General features: G+C 33.5%; 3 protein-coding genes across 3 annotated transcripts; 2 read left to right on the top strand and 1 right to left on the bottom strand.

The window, feature by feature from the left end:
• Nucleotides 1-412: 412 nt before the first annotated feature.
• On the top strand, nt 413-4,594 carry LOC123693305 (odorant receptor 94a-like). Its single transcript, XM_045638332.1, has 5 exons — nt 413-456; nt 1,184-1,280; nt 1,564-1,677; nt 2,791-2,946; nt 3,775-4,594. The coding sequence occupies exons 2-5, from the start codon at nt 1,224-1,226 to the stop codon at nt 3,826-3,828; spliced, it is 381 nt and encodes a 126-aa protein (XP_045494288.1). The 5' UTR covers nt 413-456; nt 1,184-1,223; the 3' UTR covers nt 3,829-4,594.
• Nucleotides 3,867-9,748, bottom strand: LOC123693304. Its single transcript, XM_045638331.1, has 5 exons — nt 9,073-9,748; nt 8,564-8,624; nt 7,248-7,456; nt 5,153-5,315; nt 3,867-4,331 (listed from the first exon to the last, which is right to left on the bottom strand). The coding sequence occupies exons 1-5, from the start codon at nt 9,239-9,241 to the stop codon at nt 4,247-4,249; spliced, it is 687 nt and encodes a 228-aa protein (XP_045494287.1). The 5' UTR covers nt 9,242-9,748; the 3' UTR covers nt 3,867-4,246.
• A 2,010-nt stretch (nt 9,749-11,758) lies between these two features.
• LOC123693056 (cell division cycle and apoptosis regulator protein 1-like) lies at nt 11,759-21,027 on the top strand. Its single transcript, XM_045637983.1, has 15 exons — nt 11,759-12,560; nt 13,358-13,506; nt 13,643-13,868; nt 13,952-14,241; nt 14,602-14,938; nt 15,194-15,353; nt 15,463-15,788; nt 16,097-16,267; nt 16,472-16,759; nt 17,364-17,599; nt 17,863-17,965; nt 18,135-18,249; nt 19,345-19,580; nt 19,936-20,051; nt 20,346-21,027. Exons 1-15 carry the CDS (start codon nt 11,904-11,906, stop codon nt 20,515-20,517), a joined length of 3,582 nt encoding a protein of 1,193 aa, XP_045493939.1. The 5' UTR covers nt 11,759-11,903; the 3' UTR covers nt 20,518-21,027.
• The last annotated feature ends 1,994 nt before the right edge of the window (nt 21,028-23,021 follow it).

Raw genomic sequence — 23,021 nt, 5'->3', positions numbered from 1 at the left:
TTGGAACATGCTGTTATAAATTGTTTCCGTCAACACCAGTCATTAATTGCGTAAGTGTAACACTAAACATTATGTAGCTTTACCTGTATAAAGTAGGTGTTTAATTCAAATTGATAGCTTCATGTTGCCTTAAACTTAATATTAAAATATACCTACCTACTTTGCTCATTTGCAATACATTTATCTAAGTACCTACATCTGGCTAAAGTATAACATTGAAGATATTAAAACTGATTTGGCATGAGTTTAACTTGAGTCAACAGTAAACTACTGTTATTTTAATACGTATCTAGAGTTAATAGCACTAATTATACGAGACAAGTAGACAATAATCAGTTGAAGCCAAAGCCTGATACATACTTACATAAATTAAATAAATGCGTATTTTTATCGAATGGACAGTTACAGTGTCTACATAACATTATATTAATGTACGTCGTAAAACAAGTTTATTAGGTAAGTATGTTTAATTTTAAATTTCTGCGTCGATTATTATTACGTAAAATTACCAAGGAAATGTGTGGCAGACTGGAGAAAATTTATGTAGACGTAGCGTAAAAAAGTATCAATTTTGAAGCAATAAAGCGAACCGCTTTCAGGGAGGATACGACACGCAGTAATATCTACGGATTACATCCCAAATATTGTCACTTGGTTGCTTTTTTCTTACGCCTGAATCAACTTTATCGACACTTCATATTCACTCTTGGTTCAAAATGAAAGACTTCGAGCTTACTTTCCATAAATATCTAGTTGTATGAGTGTAATCATAAAAAATTCAATTTTTCTATGGAAACTTTGAGATCGGTGTGATTTACTCACCTTCTTCAACTTTATTAATAAAGACGAAGATAATATATAATTCGTAATTGTTTAGGTACTGCACTGTCTAGTAGAAAATTAGGTTTATAAATACCTATTTACCTCATAGGTTGCTTGATTAAAACCTTAGACTAAAACCTGTAAATAGGTACCTAATTACTATTTACTAAATATAAACACCATTTATCTTCAAATTATATCTGGCGTAAGTACTAGGTATGCTCTTGATAACTATAAAAATGAAATAAATTTGAAACATCCAACCAATCATTGGTTTAACAAATTTATTTGAGGAAACCCCACGGTAGGTATATTCTTTTGTTCGTAGATAGAGTCAATTAATTCAGATGGTTTCTTTTAGATGTGTAGAAAAATTTGCCGCTACGTATTCCTATGGCTTTATGACACAACTATTATCAAGCATGGCTGCTATTTGCGTAGTAATGGTACAAGTTTCGGTAAGTCTTAACTCTTATTACTTGATTTTAATTTACTGACGTTGTGGTTATACTGTGTACTTTACCGCATAACAGATACAATAGTAGTTTAATCTACATTTCATGTCGTAATCGTAGCATAAATAAAAATTCTAATAATAGTTACCTAGGTATATAATATGTAGTTACTTACTAAATAAGATAATTAATTAGCTTTACCTAACTATATAGAAAGATTTAAATGAAAATAATTTTACATTATTTCCCACGTCTATAATTTTACTTGACTAAATTTATTTTACAGCAAGACGCATCTAGTTTTAAATCAATTCGTTTGGTTACTTCTTTGGCTTTCTTCGCGGCGATGATCATACAGCTGGCAATACAATGTTTCACTGCTAACGAGCTGACTTATCAATTATGTTCAATGTTTATATTCATTATATCATGTTATGAAATAATAAAAATGCTTTATTGCATATAAAAATTGTATCATTAAACATTCCTTTTAATGGAACTTACTTCTTACTGTTCTTTCAATCCTTCTTGGAAATCGGATTTAAAATAAGCATTTTTCAATGTCTTAGAATTCCTTTTGAATTCGCAACCTGTTCTCTCTTATGTTTTATTATAATAAAACATTCCTCAAATCATTACCAGTAAAAATATTATCTTGGTTCCCTCGTTCAAGAGATTCGGACTTCAAAATAAAAAAAAACCTCACGGTTGAGCATCGAAAGACATAGGTAGTTATGGTCTTTTTTTAAAACAAGAACTGCAGTTACGATCTGCTGATTAATAAATAGTTACCACATAGTATTGTTTTTTAAGAAAATAATATCAAAGAGTGATTCAGCATCTTTATCCTTGAATGAATAAACAATTGAGTTATAAATGGAATAAAATCTTGTCTTATGTCTATAGTTTACCTATCAATCTTTCGTATAATTTATTTCGTTTATAGTTCTTTAATTTAAGTATAGATAGGTACTGTACCTATATTGTTTCATTTAATTAACACTAACTAATTTGTGGTAACCTACTTAAGGAAATTAATTGATTCATTACCTACTCATGAATTAGGGAATACCGAATAAGTCGTTAATTGTTTTTAGTTGGCGGCTGTTATTCTACTTACTTTGATAAGAAAAGTGGAGATTTAATATACATAAAATATGAAAATCTATTGTGTCGTGGACCGATCGGGCCGCTCGGGGCTCAATGGGTTAAATGCTTACCTACAAAGATTTGAATGAGACATTTGTTTTGTTTTTACACTCTATGGCAATTATAGTTCAAAGTCTAGATTATAGTTCGATAGCATTTCATTTTTCCCAATGCCTTTTTCACAATCGGTAGCGTTGAGCGAGTAGGCAATCACGATAGTGTAATATCTATGTTCGGCCTTATTGTAGTCTGTACTCTGTAGATGTTTATTTATAATCGCCCTAATGGCAGCCAACGACAATCATCTGTTGGGCCAACGCTGCCCATTGTGTAGAGGGCCCATTATAAGGAAAGTTGGTTGCAGGCTGGTCGAGTGTCAGAAGCAATAATGCACTGTAAATGGGAGCGCATGTCGTCGCGCCTCCGTCGAATGCTTGTTATTGCCATGGTGAGGACGCAACGCCCGCTCCGCTTAACTGCAGCCGGCTTCGCTAATATGGACAACAATTGCTTTCTAGCTGTAAGTGCAATACACGTAAAACGTGACGTTCTCTTAAGTTCAGTAAAATGAGATCATAGTATTCTGAAGGTCCAAGGTAGGTATTCGGTGTTCACTTTGAAGGGATATTAAACATGTACTCATGTTTTAGGGGGTTTAAATCGATTAGAAAGATGAAATGAATAATATATGTATAGGTAAACAGGTAACATTCTATTGATCCCTAGATATGCTAGGAAAAAATGGTTATGGATAAAAAAAGAAACTAGGTTACTAATTGAAAATTACAGTATCAAAATAATCAACATGAATTAAGTGCTTATGTACTTACATTTTATAATGACATAATATTTATATCCAGCTGACTTAAACTCAAACATAAAATATCCGATTCCCTGTTGCTTAGCAAACAGACAACAATAGTTAATACTTACGATGTTAATTGCAACAATTGTTCTTCAATTCATACGTTCGCATGGTCTATTTCTAATTCTATGCGTTGTTTACTAGTACATATATGTACTTATAAATGAAGAAATCATGTGTACATATAGATGGTATGTTACTTACTAATATGGTATGCCTACCAGATAACCTCCGTATTTAGATATTTTTCTAGTTCTCTTTATATATCTAGAGATCCAAACAAATCATTATATAAATGTATAAAAAATATTAGCTTATAGATATATTTTGTGAGTACAAAATGATACCTACCTACTTAAGATATACTTCTGTTTTTTTTTTAAATAATGAATGAGCAAAATCTAGAGATGTGTGGCAAATTAAAGTTATTATTTTTGAGTATTATTAATAATTTTATATTAAAATTATACTTTATCTTTTCAGATCATGAAAGCTGCATATTCATATTACGCTTTTCTAAGCCAAAAACAAGTTTAAGCAAACACATTCATGCAATTAAAATAAAACAACATAGGTATCATTCGAATATTTCTTAAACACCATAATTAAAATACAAAAACATGGGCACAGATATCCTAATGTAGAAATTAAACTATCACAGATGGTTTTATTTTAGAAAAACCAAAAAACATTGTAAAAGTAGAAAATAAATAAAACTTGTAGCTAAATATAAATAGTTTCTTATTTCAACGAATATAATAATATTATTAATTATGCCTAGGTTATCGTTTAACACTAAGGTTTAACACAATAAACAAACGATTTAGTGCAGTGTTAATTGTTATTATAACCAGCATTATGCAATCTACAATAATTATGACTTTATGAGTATTTTTTTTCATACTTGTATAAATCTTTATTTGTACCAATAATTATCTAAAAGTCATAAAATAAGCTAAAGTTCCAAAAGGGATGGCTTGGGCGTAACGGAACGTGATTTACTTGGAGTTTTTACGTTTATGACGGTCATCTCCTCGCACCTGTAAAGTTTCAAAAAGTTTATAAATAATCACGATATTTTTTTTAATATTATATATGTAATATTTTAATAGAAAGACTACGAGCACATACTTTATAACATCGTATGCACATTCAAATTCATAGATAAAAAATAATATACGTCTTGTCTAACTTTAAATTATTATAATAACTTATATCTTGCAACTTCACAAATTCTATTTATGTAACCGGTAACTTATGATTCTATTTTTAAATATGTATTATCTATTTTTAAATATAATTTAAATTAAAAATGTCGAAAAAAGCAGCAAGTGGAAAACCACTCGTTGTTTTTTAATAACCAACCAACTTTTTGTTCAAATAAAAATTTTAACATATTATTTGAATGTGATCCTATGAAATTGTAGGTACTAAGGAGATATAAGTACCTGTATAACACAAACAGGGCTTTCCTTTATATCTCGAAAGCTAAGGCCGTAATGTCAGAACAAGACTCGATAATATTCTGATAAGCGTTATAATCAAATCATTAATTCACTAGTAGTAGGTAGGTAAATAAATAATTCTGGATTCTACGACAAGTAATTAAAGCTATGACCTAGGACAACGTAAAGAAGTCTATTTGAATCATTTATTTGTAAACACAGCTAATAAGTTATGCCATATTTAAATAGCCAGTAAATAATTTTAGTTTCCTTTCTGCAAACTTTGAATAAACCTATATGATGAACATAGCCTACCAAATCTTAAAACAGTGGGTCATCTTTATACACAACATTGAAAAAAATACACTACGAAATGAGAAACATCGGCTTTTTTGGGGAACGTCGTTCTTACTTACTTATCGTCAGTAGCATTGGCAGCATTATAATAAACATCAGGCAGATTGGGCTCATGCTGGGTGAGCAAAGAGCTCCCCGCTCTGGGCGAATGGGGTCCGTGGTTGGCGTAGGGAGAGAATGGAACTGCGGCGCGAAGGGCTGCTAGGATTAGCAGCATACCACCTAGAAAAACTTGTATATACAGTACATAATTTAAGAACTACGTACCAACAGTACCTATTAGATATTTTGGAAAATAAATGAATATTTATATTGCTAACGTATTGTACCTACCTACATGCCAAATGACCACCGATTTTTATTCTGACTTTTGTAATTATGAAGTGTTTTCTATGAATGAATATGAAAGTAAGAAATATATTTTATATAAATTTTTAAATAGGAAATATATAAAATTGCATGTTCTTGGAAAATATTTCTTAAGACAACTCTTTCATAGCAGGTAGGTACACAATATGATGCATCATTTTAAAATGAAACACATTATGAGAAAGTTTTAAAAGAAAATATGTGTTGGGATTTTATGTAAAAATGTGATATGACATTTTCTATTCACATTACCCGAGTACGTGATATCACAGTATTATACGTGACGTGAATTTCATATTAAAATAATCATTTAAGGGTCAAAATACACCAGCATGTCAAATAACATTCATCTAGTGAATCTTCCTCATTTTTTGGCACAAAAACAAAGTGTTTTATAAAACTTTTTTACTATCAGAGGCGTGTAGACTGTAGTAGACTTGTAAATGAAATAATAAAATTCCCTTTTTGCCGCAGCGTGAGCAAAAATAACGTCGTATTCATAGAGATAATACTTACCTATATTGAGATTTTTTTTTTATAAAATAGAGGGGAAAATTCTTACGATTATGGCATGCAATAGGACTTGAATAGGACGTATCACGTAACGTATGAAAAATTATGTAGAGAAAAAAAAGATTTTTTTGTTACAAAGTTTATGTTAATACTGCCATATATACTGAATACTAATAAGTAGTAGGAGAATAATGCGAATGATTGTTCTTATTGGATAAATCATTGTATCAATGACGTAAGTACCTACTTACAATTAGTAGTGTACTAACGTGTGATTACATGCATTTTAGTGGTAAATACTTGTACAATTATTATATTTGATAAAACAAGTATAATCAATCTTAATTAGAATTCATCTCCTATACTATTTGGATAAACAATATTACCTGCAATAAAATATTAAAATATAAACGACTATGATTAAGAAAAAAACGTGCAATTACAGGCAGTAATAACAGTATCTACATATATCTGTATATGTACAGAATTTATATATTTTTATAGGTGTTTATTGGCTGCAAAAAAACTCAATTGCTTTTAAATTAATTCAAATATGTAGATACATAATATATTAATGATTAGACCTTGCAAGAATATAAATAATTGGATAGATAAGACTTTTTACAAATTTTAGTTGCATTTAATTTAGACGTGTTGTTTTGTACAAAATTATTATTGTTGTATTTTATAGATTTGGTGTGGCTGTGAAAGAAATATCTATATTTAAATGATCCATCAAAACTTACACATTGAAAATATTAGGTACCTTTACGAGAAAAATGTTATACTAAATAAGTACCTACTATTTAAAATAATAAGCAATAGTTGTCACGCCACTTGGCCTATAAAGGAAGACAACAGCTATTGCTTATAAAATTTCCTTTGATGATGAATCATTTCATATTGTACGTAGGTAACTACCTATTAGAAATATTTATTCTGCGATAGCGACCAATTACATAACTGTTTATTTTCTACGACAATAGACAATTACTAATTTACTTGATATTTTAAGAAGAATTAAATAAATATTTCAGGACAATTTTCATACACGGCACGATTTGATCTCATACCATGGACGAATATAATCTATATAATATAATCTACCTATATATTATATTCGTCCATGCTCATACTAAGCGTCGCTTGTGTTATAGAAACCCAATGGCTGATAAACATACTGTATATATTATATATATAATTTTAAATAAATACTTATATAGATAATTAACACCCAGACACAGACACAAAAATTAAGAGAAGGAATATTACCTGATATTGTTGTAAGTAATGTCAGGTTGGCAAACAATAGTGCGGTGGCTGCACACGCGTAGAATGGCGCTCTGGCCCTCCCGCAGGACCACCTCATGAAGTCCCAACACCGAAGACCCAGTGTGTACTCGCCTCGCCGACCCAATAGGTCAACGAATAGGGCTATAACCCACATAGTCTCGAGAATAAATACCAGGGTAGCGCCGGCTCTGCGTAGCAAATATTCACTTTACAGATACAAATACAATAATGATTATGTTTATGAAAACGAAACATCTTTCTGTGTTTATGTATGTATGACCAGCGCGAACGGTTTGGCCTGTAGAGCGTGTCGAAGTAGGTAATATAAATTGAACAACTGCACGGGTCTCCGGGTGAAGTCGCGAAAAGCAGTAAGAATAGAATATAATTAATAATTCACTCGGAACAATTGTATTGACATAATTTGACCCCAGACTCCTCAGGATAGAGATATGTATTGCTTATTAAGTAGACGTGTCTGCAAATAACGTGAGTGATACACAGGGCCGGATTAACCCTGTTTTGGTTTCCAGCAATGCAAGTCTGAAGGCCGATTTAAGAAAATAGTTGCAGATAGGACGCATTATAATAAATAATAATATGTCCAAGGAGCGGACTCCCGCTAACCGCTGTGTACTTGTAAAAATTGCTTTATTAGAAAATCTCAATTTTGTCTTTAAATGACCATATTATCAATACTTCTTACTAACTCAAATCTCGACATTTAGGCAAATACCTTATCATTACAATTAGCATGATAATATGTAACAGTGTATGGTCAAGGGGGCAACTTATAAATTGGTTAAACCAGCAGGTGGAGTATGTGTAAATCCGTCACTACTTTCACGAATACAAAAAAGCACATTGCACTCAAGTATAATTGCCAACTACCTACATCATAGACATTTCTAAAATGGGTCTACTTAGTACGTTTTGGACTTAGTTTTGGACCATTCACCGAAGTCAATTAATTACAATGAATTCCACGATAAGAAAAACAAAACATAACGCACTAACTTTCTCTTAAATGTTTACCAATTTGGAAATTATATTTCATTTAATTTTTAATTCCAGTTTTCATACATAATACCTATTATGGTAAACACGAGACGCTTTATCAATGTTTAGCATTTTTAAATACCTATCTACTTCGGTACACATTTTTCAAAAACATGTCTAGACAATTATATGATTCAAATTTATTTCCATTAGTTAAAAAAAGATGTGATAGTGTGATAATTACTACTCGTTACACGCTTTCTAAAAACAGGAATAAAGTTTAGGTAGGTACTTACATCAAAGCCGGTGCTAAGTCGTATTGCAATACAGTTAGCTCTGCCCCAGCACCGCTCATTACTGCAGTAAAAGTTGGTATTTATTACAATTATCATGTTTTCATTTCAAAATGGAATTCATTCATCGACAAAATAAAACTTTTGATGATAAATTGCTTAGGCCCGGTATTGTTTTGAGAAGAAAAACATATTTTACGAAACCTGTGGTCGAAACAAAATACCTAGTACCTAGGTAGTGATTTTTTAATGGTATAGAAGACGTATCTAATACTATGTAGATATAGTTAGGTACTTTATAATTAATGAATTATAATTGGTAAATTCAAAATTCGTGTTTTCGAGAACGGTCCCATCTTTGGCATGATCATTAGATACCTAGGTATAAGGTAGGTAGTATTCACTCGTAAATTTTATAAAAACGTTTCGTTTAATCAGTCAGCTGTTACCTATGTTTATCAACATAACTAATTTTATGTTCAAATTGTTTTAGGTTGATAAATGCGTCTTACCTACAGCCGTTATGAGACCCCATAATCTGGCTACAGGCTGCAAAAGATCCCATAATCTCGACTCCAAGGTTTTCTGAGGCACATGAACTTTTTTGGTTATATTTCTTATTGGCTCGATCTCTACTTGGCTTGACCCTTCTTGGGTAGCTGATTTCAACTCTTCAGTCATACTATTAGAGCTTCATAACAGTTCTAATTTAATTATATCACGATAACATCGCTCAAATATGTTATTTCCTAAGGTTATTTCCTTATTGATCTGAATACTTTTGATGTTTATTTCCAATTGTCTTGCGTATGTTAAACGATTAACATATTCCAGATCACATAGCGCGGTTAGATATTAAAGTACTTTATTATTTGTAAGCAATCATAGTACGAGATACGGAGCCACCATAGCAGACTTAATAATTATAATATTGCGTATTTTAATATCTCAATGTTTACCAAAACAAACTGGCATGATGCCCGATTTCTAATACACTGCACCTTGACCCATCCACAATCTATGTAAAAATACTCATAGAATCTAAATAATCATAAAAACAGAAAATTGGGCAATCCCTTGCTATAATGAAAATAAGAAAAGTGTGTAACTATCTGCTTTCGCGGGAAAACTAGTCGCGGTGAAACGCGCTTCCACGATCGTAGTTACCGGCAACTGAATGAATTCGACATTCGTCTCCCAAGTTATCCGAGTGATATATCTCGCTGTTCGAACCTAAACAAATATTACGAGTCTACACGACTCACGTACGGTAAAATATTCAAATTTCAAACAGACATGTTGATATTATAAAAGAATAAGTAATGATAAAGCCATCTGCCTTGTAACATCTGGGTAAATTTTAATGGACAATCCAATAATTTACAATATTATTATGTCGATAACTCGATAACTAGAGAAAGCTCTAACATCTACCTAGTTACCTACAGCTGTATTATTATCTAAGTAACTAATATTATGTACAGCTTTCAGTATCAGCAATAGAGAGTAGATAGAGAGGATATTATAAAAGAAACTATTCTAAATGATTTTTTTTGTTTGTTGTATTTCTGTGATCTGACGATTTGACACGTCGCGTCGACGTGGAAGTAAAAAAGTCTGACCGGAACCTAAATGTCCAAACGGTTGTCTAGATAGGTAGGTACCTAGCATAGTGATTTAAATTCTCTTTGGATACCTAGTAACAATTATTGTTTCTATAATATACACAAATATATAATATCATTGCCTAGTAACTAAGCCTAGGTGCTAGTAACGTCTGATTTTATTTCCCTTCTGAAAAGTTTTATCGACCTCACACGACCACGGACCAACGGTCATAGAGAAAATAAGAAATGCCTTACATCTTACGAGTTCCAGTTTCCAAATTGATTTGTATTATAACTACTTACTTATACTTTTATATATTGATATTTTCTTTTTCTCGTATCTAAGTAAGTGCCTTCTTTCCTCATTCTAGGAGGAAAAGTCGCGCTATCCAGCTTATAGGTAATATAAAATAAGCGTCATTAATACATATTATTATGTATTAATGACGCTTATTTTTTTTAAAGTCTTTCCTAGTTACGTTATTTCTTATATTGCTTTTATACCGACTTCAAAAAAGGAGGAGGTTCTCAATTCGGCCGGTATATTTAAAAAAAAATAATATTGTGTAGGTATGACCACCGACCGCATATAATGTTAGTACTTGAACCATTTACTTACATTGTCTAAGCATTTACAATTTACAGATTTTTTTGTTTGTTGGATTTGTCTCTAACTACCTTGATTAGAATAATAAATCATAAACAATTTAAAAACTTACGTTTATTATTTTTTGCCAATGAATTCAAACATTGATTGTTAAGAATTCTGAAGGTAAACTATATAAATTATATAGGCATAAGGTACGTAGGTAAGGTAGTAGTAGTTCGTATTTTTAGAGTCTAGAATTATAATCTTTTATATATTTTTATCTCCGAAATTAATATCCGTATATACATATATATATATATATTTCCATCCAATAATTTTCAAAATCAAAATTTTTTGGGGTGTTATTGCGTACCTACTCTGTACCTAAAAGAATAATAATTAGTAAATAATAATTATTGGTGAATAGTTTTTTTTTTTATATTATTCGTTTGATTTATATAAATAACGACTTTGGAGGAGGCATAGTTTACCCATCCACGTGCGACATAGACAAGACAAGCTAACCAAAGTATGGCGCGAATTTTAAAATTTCATATTTGATTGTAGAATTACGTGTTTGTGAAGATTTTATTATTTTCGGTTCAATTGATTATAATAGTACAATTAATAACAATATTACAATTATTACTTTTCTATTTCACAGTATCTTCACAAGTCTTCTCTGACCTCGTGATCGTGATTCGTTGAAAGATGTTGCGAAAAATAAACACAGATTATTATTTAATATTTCCACAGATAATATAATATACTATATACCACACTATATACAAACTGTGAAACAAACAAACAAGCAAAAATTATTTATTGCGCACCACATAGAAAACTAACAAAGAAGGTTAAACAAATAGTTAATAAAAGATAACAACAGGCGGTCATCGAGTATGTATTCTTATACATTGTATTTTAAAATGAACGCTTGTTAAATTATTCAAGCTGGTAACACTGATTACGCTGCTAACCCCCGGCCCCGCGTCCCGCCGCCCGCGAATCGCGATTCGTCCTTGCTAGCGTCACGCGTATCAAGAGATTGTGTGTGTGGTATTTTTCATAATTCTAAATAAACTTAAATCTTTTTATATTGGTTTTAAAAGTAAATATCAGTATTATTAAGCACTAGTTTTATAAAATGCAATCCGGAAGTGGTACTAAAAATCCGCCGTGGGCTCGGTCAAATGTTAATACAAACATAACCGGCATGAATCCGCAAATAATGGATCCGAATGCCATGATGTCACAACAGGGCATGATGCCGTTTCAACAAACTCAAGCTGTGTTTAATCCAAGTATGATGCAAGCACAAAGTGGAATGGCGATGTCGATGGCGGGTCAAATGCCGATGAATCAAATGACTCAAGGTCAAATGTACCCGGGTAATGTTGTAGCATACCCTACTCCACGTGCAATGAATGCAAATATGTATCAAAATAACACGAATCAAACTCCACAAGGGAATGAGCAACGTGTTTTTACCGGTACTGTAACGAAAACACACAATGATTTTGGATTTGTGGATCATGATGTTTTCTACCAAACTTCGGTTTGTGCTAAAGGAGTCATTCCGAAGCTGAACGACAGAGTTCTAGTGGAAGCAACATATAATCCCAACATGCCTTTCAAATGGAATGCAACTCGCGTTCAGGTTCTGCCTAAAAATGGCCCAAATCAGAAAGGAAGTAATGCAAAATCGAATGTTTATAATGCTGTACCGCCTCCAAAGAAATCTTCTAGTATATCCCGACGTGATGATCGCCGTGACGACCGCCCTTCAAGAAGAGATGATAGGGTATGTTATTGTAAACATTCAATTCTCTAAAGTCATTGTGTAATATTTTTCTAAGCTAACTCCTTAGGGTGTTCTACTTCTGTTGTTTATGTTATCAATTATTGAAGTAATGTTCTGAAATATTATAATGATTTACTTGAAAATTTAAATATGTGGAAAAGTGTTCTAACATCATACATATTCAGTATTATATTAAAATCAATAAGAATATTAAATAATATGAAAAGACATAAAGAATATCATACTTGAGAAACTCAAAAATAAAGCAGATGCATTTGATATTATGTAATCATATACTAAGTGCGAGTTGGACTCGCACAACGAGGGCTCCAAGCAAACTCTTATGTTGTAATGTTAAATGTATGCTCTCAATAATATTTCGTGTAGTTGTACTATTTTACTAAATTTCAATACTCGTCTGTTCATTGATTATTTAAAACTATAGGTTTTTATTTCCTTGTGAAGGTCAAAATTTTGAAGCATACGGCCGCATCTTTTTATTGCATTGGCAAAATTTCAGATTGATCCCTCCACCTTCTTGAGAAAAAGGGTCTTAACAGACAGACGCACAACTAAGTGATCCCATTAGGGTCCGATTTTTCCTTTTGAGGTTCAGAACCCTAAAAATTAATTACATATTTCCATCATAATCTATTAACTAATTTAATGAATTTAAAAACTGCATTAACTAACATAACTACATCTCTCTTAACAAGAGAATTTGGAAGGAATATCATTTATAACATATTACATAATTTGGTATAGGATTTATGTATAATATTAGAGTGATTTTGCAGAAACGTTCACGTACAAGAAGCCGTTCACGATCCCGAGATCGTCGCGACAGTCGCAATCGTCGCGATTCACCTCCACGCAAACGCCCTGTGGTACACCAACCTTCCCCTGTCAAGTATATGGTGAGAGTACCAAGGATTCCACTTGATATGTAAGTATTAATTTAATATTTATAATGGAAATTGGAAAATGTTTGAAATTGATTATATGCACTTAACATTTTCCCACTCATAAAAGCCAAAATTTTATTAATTTTAATATGTTTAATTAATATTTGTTTATTGCAGTCAAAAACTGGATGTACCAGCATTATCTCAAAGATACAATAATCTTTATGTACCATCTGATTTCTTCAATGCCCATGTTAAGTGGGGTGAAACGTTTCCACCACAGACACCATTTTCTTTGAACAACACATGTCAGTATCATATAATGGACAAGGATATACCTAATCCCAATACAAATGATGCTATACTTGAACCACCCGATGCAGATTATCGATTTTCAGCTAAGGTATTATAATGTTTTTGTTTTTTTTCAATAATTACTTCTTTAAATAGTTAATGTTCTATACTATAGTCAATTGTTTATTTTAGGTTATGCTTATTAGTATGCCAACACTGGAGTCTCTTTACCAAAAATGTGGACTTACAAAAACTGATGATAAGGACAAACGTAGTAGTAAAACACCATTACATCCCACTAGGCTTATAAAATTCCTTGTAGGGCAAAAAGGCAAAGGGGGTGAAAATTTCGCTATAGGTGGACCATGGAGTCCTTCACACGATGGAGAAAATCCAGACAAAGATCCAGGAGTCTTAGTCAAAACTGCCATTAGAACTTGCAAAGCTCTCACTGGCATTGATTTATCTCATTGCACGCAATGGTAAGTGTTCATTTCATTATAATTCGACCTTATAAGACACTTCACCTTTCAGACTGTTTGTGTCTTATTTTTCTAACATATAAACCAAAAGATTCTACAAGTTCTTCATGATCCAATCTATTCATATGATGCATCATGAAATATAGAAACTTTTGGTTTTATCTGAGAAATGAAACATGGTACAGCACACATTCAATATGTGATAATAAAAAGGTGGTAGTACATCGGTAAAGGTGCAAGTAATTGGATGCCGAGCGATGTACCGGCCTACCGATACGCTGCTTATATTCGCGTAGAGGATGTGTGTCCATGCTGGGAGCCGTAAGTGAGTATCTATTATTAACACTGTTGACCGCGCAGGTACCGAATGGTGGAGTTTTACTACTGGCGCGAGAGCAGTGGCGGCAAATCGCGACTCGAGTGTGTGGTGTTGTTCCTGCCCGACGTGTGGTCCGTGCAGCCTTCTTGCGTCGAGTGGACGACGCTCACAGATCATTATAAGGCGGCCGGCGAAGCCGCCGTCAGAGCGCTCGAAGGGGAAGAGCCCGCGTCCGGCGACAACGACGCGCAACCCCCGCAGGAGCTCGCCCCGATCGCCGCGCCGACCCCGCCGGCCCCGCTGACCCCGCAGGCCCCGCTGACCCCGCAGACGCCGCAGAGCCAGCCAGCGGACGCCGACGCGGACAAATCCCAAATTGTTTGTTCCCAGTTTTGTTTCGTTTTGTTTCCTGCCGCGTGTGCTACTGAATGACGAGGACCTCACGGGCTGCCTTGCGCCGCACTGTTGACGCAATGATGTCCTGCCTTCAACATACGCACTCAGTTATTTGCTTTTGGATAGGAATTAAATTTTAATTTTAAACAAATTTAAAACAATTTTTTTTCTTTAAAGTCAATTGACGCATTGGTGATGCTGGATTTCGAGGGTTATTTATGAATTCTTATTTTTTAGGAAAAGAAGGATCTCAATGACAGTACGATAACTATCGATGAGAATGATGATGACGAAGAGGACAAACCTGAACCTACGCATTATTCGAAGATCGATTTGAGGACAATTAAAGTGGACCAGCTGAGACAAGAATTACGTGCGCGTAACGTGAGCTGTAAAGGTAAATTTATACATTTGAAACATGAATCTATTTATTAATTTTGATGTGACTATTTTTCATTTTAATGCACCATAAGTGTCATATTATACCTCATTATTTATTTACATAGGATTACGTGCGCAATTGGTATCACGGCTATCAAAACTTATCAAAGCTGAAGAAGAAAAAGATTCTAAGAGCGAAGATGTGATGGAAGTTGTGGATGATGATGAACCCGAGAAGTCTTCTGATAATATCGAAATTAAAGACGATGACAAGAAGGAAGAAATCATTGTAGAGGAAACTCCACAAGTCACTGAGGAGAAGAAAACTGTGGAAAAAGACAGCAAAGACGGCAAAGATGAAAAGAAAGATGCCAAAGATAAGGATGATAAAGAAGCTGTAAAGAAAGATAAACCCAAAACTGAGAAGGAAATTGAGGAGGAGAAGAAAAAGGTATAACACTTTTTCTCAACCCTATAAATCTTTTAATATTTCAATACCTTATATTCACTTTAAATTTATTTATTTGCATGAGTATTTAATACTTTTTTTATTAAGAAGTAGATAACATATAAAACATAACATATTTTCTTTTCTATTCTTTATAAATTTATATTTATAAAACATTTGAATGCCATAAATGATAAAACCAAAAATATCAATTTCAGTAGATAACATGATGTTTTTTGTATCTTTTGATGTGAAATAAGGACTTGTTTGTGTTTTTATTGTAGCTAATTCCGACATTTTTATTTATTTAGCTGGAAAAGGAGAAGCAGGTACTAAAGAATAAATACGAGCTGCCCACCAACGCCCACATTATAGTGCACCCGTCGGCAGCAGCGAAAGGCGGCAAGTTTGGATGCAGTGTTGCTACACTGTCCCTTTTGCTTGACTACCGTGTCACAGATAATAAAGAACACAGTTTTGAGGTAAGTACATTGATTTTCAGCATTATTTTTGAAACATTAATATTAAATGTGTAGTTTAATTTTTAAAGTCATAACTTGTTAACTTAGTTTCAATAATAAAAGTACTATGGTTTTCTTCCACATTGTATTAATTGTTTCTTGAATATTACATATAATTAACAACTTAATAATATTTTATGCTATAAAATATCACTTGCTTTTTAGCTCTTTGTATTCGCCGAACTCTTCAATGAAATGCTCATGCGTGACTTCGGTTTTTACATTTACAAAACTCTGTACACTCTACCCGAAAGAACGGAAGAGGTTAAGGAAAAGGTTACAGAGAAGGCTGAGAAAAAGGAAGATAAAAAAGATGAAAAGAAAGAAGACAAAAAGGATGAGAAAAAGGAAGAGAAGAAAGATAATGACAAAGATAAGAAAGAAGACAAGGATAAGAAGGAGGATAAAGACAAAAAAGATGACAGACGCGATGCCAGACGTCGCGATAGACGCGTGAGTTTTTAATAATTCCCCTAATGAAACATACACATTTTTGTGCCACACTTCATCAGCACCCATCTTTGTATCTTTCAAAATATGTTGGAAACACTGTTGCATCAAAATTAAATTAAATTGATTTAAAATGTAAAACATTTAATTTGATTATATTATTATTAAGAACTAGCTTCCGCCCGCGACTCCGTCCGCGCGGAAAAATTAAGATTTATTTTTTTCTACGTATTTTTCCGGGATAAAAAGTATCCTATTTTACGCCCAGGATAATAAGGTATAATTATACCAAGTTTCATCGAAATCGAACCGTTAGTTTTCACGTGATGCCTGAACATACAGACAGACAAAAAATTTTTTAATTACATATTTGGGTTTGGTATCGATCCAGTAACACCCCCTGCTATTTATTTTTTCAATATTTTCAATGTACAGAATTGACCCTTCTACAGATTTATTACATATATGTATAGATTTTAATCATATAAATGTTAGAACATTTTCAATTTTAACTTATAAAATTTATACCTTCTTCCAAGTTCAAACTGAATTGAAAGTTGCACTATATCTATTATCAATAATTTTATCATAAATTCCCCTCTGACAGGAGTCCCACAGCGACGACGACCGCAGCAACTCGCCGAAGCGTCGCAGCCGCGGCGTAGAATTACCCCCTGACCCATATCTATTACTATCACTCGTGTATTTCGATACATCTCGCGGTGGAACCATCACTAAAAAGGACCTACAGAATCTGTTCATGAGCCTCGGCCTGCAACTATCGCGATCACAGATACGAGCTGTACTCGAAAAAGTCTGTGTTAAGGATAGCTTCAGTTATAAGTAAGTTTTATGGTTGATTTGGATTTTTATAGTGTAGATATGTATGATGCAGTGTTATTCCATACACTATAGAGAGTTATCTTTTTGGCTGGTGTTTTAATTAAATTAATTCTTGCCATGGTTGCTGTCTAAAATATAACAACTATTTAATTTAGTTTGTAATATAAAATCCGAATATATATAATGATAAATTGTTTTATTAGCAAAAATGTCATCTGTTGATATATTATGATTAAAATAATATTTTATTCCATTTACAACAGGTCTCTGCTACAAGCAATCAAAGATTTGGCTTCTGGATCAGTGGAAGCTATGCAAGACCTTCCTCTGGACACCACTATTCTTACCAATGAAGTGCCTGCCCATGTAAGTGTCATATTCGTCTATTATATAAAAATATATTCATTTGGTTTTTAAATAAGTGAGAAAAAAATTGTTTATTTTTTATACATATTATTAAAGTCTACAATTCTATTTTTTTATACTCTACGTACATCAAAAAGAATTGTTTAATGATAATATTTTAACACAACAGATAGCTGAGTTAGAAGCAGTAATAGCATCAGGAAACCGCAACCTACTTCCTGTGTTTGTGCAAGACAAAGAAGATGCGGAATCATCGTTGGCCACCAAGGACGTTAGTGAAACTGGTTTGTACTTTATAATGTTATTATTTATGTAGAAAATGTGTAAACCATGTTGAAATTATGTATTTTTTGTTAAGTCATTTTGAATTGCAAACTAACTTACAGAAAAAAAAGACTACTTCGTTTTTGCAATACATGCATATTGTACACAGCAATCAGTTAGATATAGATTTAAAAATGTATGTAAGAATTATTTACTAGCTTTCCGCCTGGGGCTACGCCGCTTAGTCTAAAACCTAAAAGATTATAATATACTAAAACTTTCCTCGAGAATCACTTTATTACTTAATTATTTTAAAAAAAGAGCGTGCGACTTATCAGAAGTGAAACTTCTTAGCCAAGATTCAAAGATATCAAAATCGTCGCTTAACTCCATAACGTGACGGTCTGCCTTGACGTTACCTTGCAATTTTGCTCTTTTACTTTAAAAACCCTATCAAAATCTGTTGCGTAATTTTAAAGAAGCATACAGATATACCGACTCTGGACGCTGTTTTATGCTATGTAGTGATAAAATAAACTGTGTTATGATTGATGATGATTTCAAAGAACTCATATTTTAGACATGTGCTAATTAAAGGTCGTTCACGTATTGTCATTAGTCGGATCGTATAGTATACTAGCTTACCGCCCGCGGCTTCGCCCGCTTTGTCTAAAACTTAATAAATTATATACTAAAACCTTCCTCTTGAATCACTCTATCTATAAAAAAAACCGCATCAAATTCCGTTGCGTAGTCTTAAAGATTTAAGCATACAAGGGGACGTAGGGAAATAGTGACAGAGAAAGCGACTTTGTTAACCGACTTCAAAAAAAAGGGGGAGGTTATCAATTCGGTCGGTATGTTTTTTTATATAATGTACACCGATTACTCCGAGGTTTCTGAACCGATTTACGTGATTTTTTTTTATTGTTCGATGCGGGATGGTGTCGAATTGGTCCCATAAAAAAATTATTCGGATAGGCCCAGTAGTTTTTATTTTATGAGCATTTTTGTCTGTATTTGTAAATGTTTGAAGTGCAAGTTTGAAGTCGGTTGTTTTTAACGCAGTTATCACTTGTTTTATACTATGTAGTGAAGTTGTGCGTGTGTGGCAGGCGTGGTGTCGTACAAGGGGCGCGTGGTGGACGTGGGCGCGCTGGTGGCGAGCGCGGCGCGCTGGCAGGCGGAGCGCGCGCGGCTGCGGGGCGCGCTGGAGGCGGCGCAGGCGCAGGCGCGGGCCGCGCGCGCCGCCGCCGCCTCCACGCAGCAGGCCGAGCGCGGCGCGCACGAGCGCCTGCACGACGCCGCCGCCAACCTGGCCGCCGCGCGCGCGCGCATCGCCTCGCTCATGGTCAGTGCGCACCTTTATAGTATTGTGCTATCATCACGTGGGATTGCCTCGCATGCGGAAAGTTGGTGTTGTTGATACCTAGCCTCCCGCGTGCATTTTCTAAGCATTACAATTTGTTACACACTCAATTACACTTGAATACACCAACAGAAAACCACAATTTAATAGCCACAAATCTTTCTACATTTCATTAACTTCAATCACAAAATCTATTTAACCCATTGAGCCCAAAGCGGTCCGACCGGTCCACGACACAATAGATTTTCTATTGTGTCTGTGATTCCGGGGCCTGAGTTATTACACTGCATTTATTTATTTTTTCCTGTAATAATTTATTCTCTTTCCTTGATTTTAGGCTAGCTCAAAAATATTCCATTCAGCACTGAAGAGCATAAAGACTAAAGTGGATGCCGTCGTTAACATTAAATATGAAGATGATGACGTCGTAGAAGTTGTTAACGGACCTACAAAGTGAGTATAATTTTTTGCATAGAAACAGAAAGGTGTATTTTCAATACTTGTTATTACTTCTGTTAACTGTCTGAGTTAAGTTTGTACGTAATGCTGTAAGAACTGAATAGAAAATGAAAATTAAATGCGTGAAACCCATGAAACAAATTAATATTGAATTATATTTACATGATATTATGATGTTATATTTTTGGGCAAATGTCTGGTTGCAACCATGATCCCAACATGTTCCCTAAAAAAGGAAAACGGTTTATTTAATGTACTGAGAATCTAAAAAATTTAAAATAATTTCAGGGAAGAAAAAGAGAAAAAACCTGAAGTCGCATCAGAGAGTGTTAAAAGTGCTGACAGCACCGAGACCAAGGATACCAAGGAAGAAGTGAAAACAGAACAAAAAGCAGATGATGAAAATAAAGAAAAAGACATTGTTAGTGCGGAAAACATGGAAATTGATGATAAGGAATAAATTCTATGTTAATTATAGGCCCATTTATTTCTATTACCGATAAAGTTTGTTTTTAACTCATGGAAATTTCTTTGTTTTAAGATTTTGGACATTACTAGCTTATAGTGTGACATTTCAACACAGCTTTTTTCCTAAGTACGGATAATGTTTACTTAATTTTTATAAGAAACAATATTAAGAAGTTTAAATAGTTTAAATAATAGTTTCAATAGCAATAACTCGCAAATAGACTCTTTATAAAAGTTGTGGTCAAATCTCACAGGGTGATTTTGTGCAAAAAATGCATACTTAAAATTAAAACTTGCTTGCTCATTATTTTGAGTAAAGTGAAATTTGTTTATGGTTCCATGTTTTGTCCTTTTTTGCAATTGTTGCTAAAATTAATAAAAATTACCTTGTGAGATAGAATGATACTGTAATAAGGATTGTGATAAGAGAGAAACAGAATTTCTTTTGCGCGGGTAATATATTCATTTTCTTTTCCAAAGATATTTCAATGACAATAATAAATAGGTGTTCTCATTCAAGTTACAGTACTCCAAAATTAATAATGCGCATGCAGATCTTCGCTAATTATCGTATTTCCAGAAACACCCGAATCACACCGAATTATTGAATTGTAAGTGCCCTAAACAATGCACTTGCATCTTGCACCTTGTTCGAAAGCAATAGGAGTCAATTCAGAGTGATACACAATCGAAAACAATTCGGGCGGTAGGTGACGGTAGCCTGTCAGTCAAAAAATTCAAGAATCCGTCAGTCGTCTTTATATATTGGTGATGGCCGCACGTATTATCCCTGTATGGAATTATATAGAGCTGCTATTACATATCCTTCTTAGTTTTGTTTCAAAGTTGAATTTTCCGGTAAAATGATTATTTACACTGGTAGCAGATAGCAGTGGGGAAAGTGAAAATTAATAAGAGCTTAATGAAAGTTCTGATCATTCTACAATATCAGAAATAGAGATAATCCCTGATTCTGTCTGTCTGATCTGTCAAAAATTGTCAAAGTGTGTACACGGTTCTCGTTGTTTTAATTCAATTTTAATAGTTTAAAATACCTCAATCGTAATAAATTGTTGTTCACTTCGAAGTTTAAAATCCGACTATGAAACTGTGATATTAACTTAAGTAAACACTTCACTGATTTGTTTATGTTTCGAAGAATAAACTACACTGAATTTACATGTAAGTGACTTTTATACAACTTGGAGGTGGATCTAAAAATAATTCTCGTCCACCACCCATCTATTCGTGTTGTATTCAAGAACATAAGTCACATATGATTGTCTAATTCGCCTCAGCAAGTAACTGACGAATAGCTCTGCGGACGAACTTCAATGAGCGACTCGACGAATCCAAGATCAAATCACCACGGTCTTAAAAGATTAATTATTTTTAATTTTTATTTTTAATTTATATTTTCATTATGCCTTTAGAATGCGCTAAGTGTTTAATAACAATACTTGTAACGCAAAAAAGGCTCAAATGTATAAAATGTGGAAAACACTATCATAACGACTGTGTTAGTCAGCGAAGCGATTCTAAGCCAAGATCCCAGTGGGTATGCCCGATTTGTTCTCCAAATACGAAAGTCGGTAACACTACTACAGCTCTTGTAACTCAGGCTATTAACAATGCGCAAGATTCAAATATTCTCCCGCCAAATATTATAAGCAAAATTGAGGAAAAGATTATTGACGCTATTCGAAAGGAGTTACCAAGCATTATTCGAGAAGTTTTGACTTGTGAATTAGAACCGATTAAACAACAAGTGCAACTTCTAGAGGAAACTACAACATTGCTTAATAACCAATACGACGAATTACTAGACGTTGTTAATTCAAAAACAGACGAAATAGTTTCTCTCCGCGCTGAAAAAGACATCTTAAGCACAACATTAAATGATTTACAATACCGATTATCGTCTATGGAACAATTTGCACGGCAAAGCAACGTAGAAATAGTTGGTATTCCGGAACACAAAAACGAGAACACGATCAAAATTGTTGAACAAATCTGTAACGTAGTTGGATATAACCTTTCATCGCCAAGAGATATACTAATTGCCACGAGAGTTGCCAAGTCTAATAGGGAATCCAAGAAACCAAGAAATCTTGTATGTCAGTTTCCTAACAAGTTCATCCGGGATAATTTCCTTGCAGCTGTTATTAATTACAATAAATCCCATAAAGACAAAAAACTATCATCATCTCTTTTGGCCATATCCGGTCCTGAATCACCAGTATACGTGAATGAACATCTGACACTGGCAAACAAACATCTGCATGCTGAAACACGTAAACAGGCTAAGAGGAACGGTTATAAATTTGTTTGGGTGCGAAACGGGAAAATTTTTATTCGTAAAGAGGAGGCGAGTCCTGCAAGGAATATCCTAAGTATTGATCACCTTCAACAGCTACTCAAATAATTCGGTGATTAATTATATTTTTTTTTTTTTTCCAACTTAAGAGAGATACAACTTAATTTTTATTTTGCTCT

This window comes from Colias croceus, chromosome 7, assembly GCF_905220415.1.
Source record: "Colias croceus chromosome 7, ilColCroc2.1".
NCBI lineage: Eukaryota > Metazoa > Arthropoda > Insecta > Lepidoptera > Pieridae > Colias > Colias croceus.
Note: the sequence above shows the minus strand (reverse complement) of the source record. Positions and strands in the feature narration are given on the sequence as shown.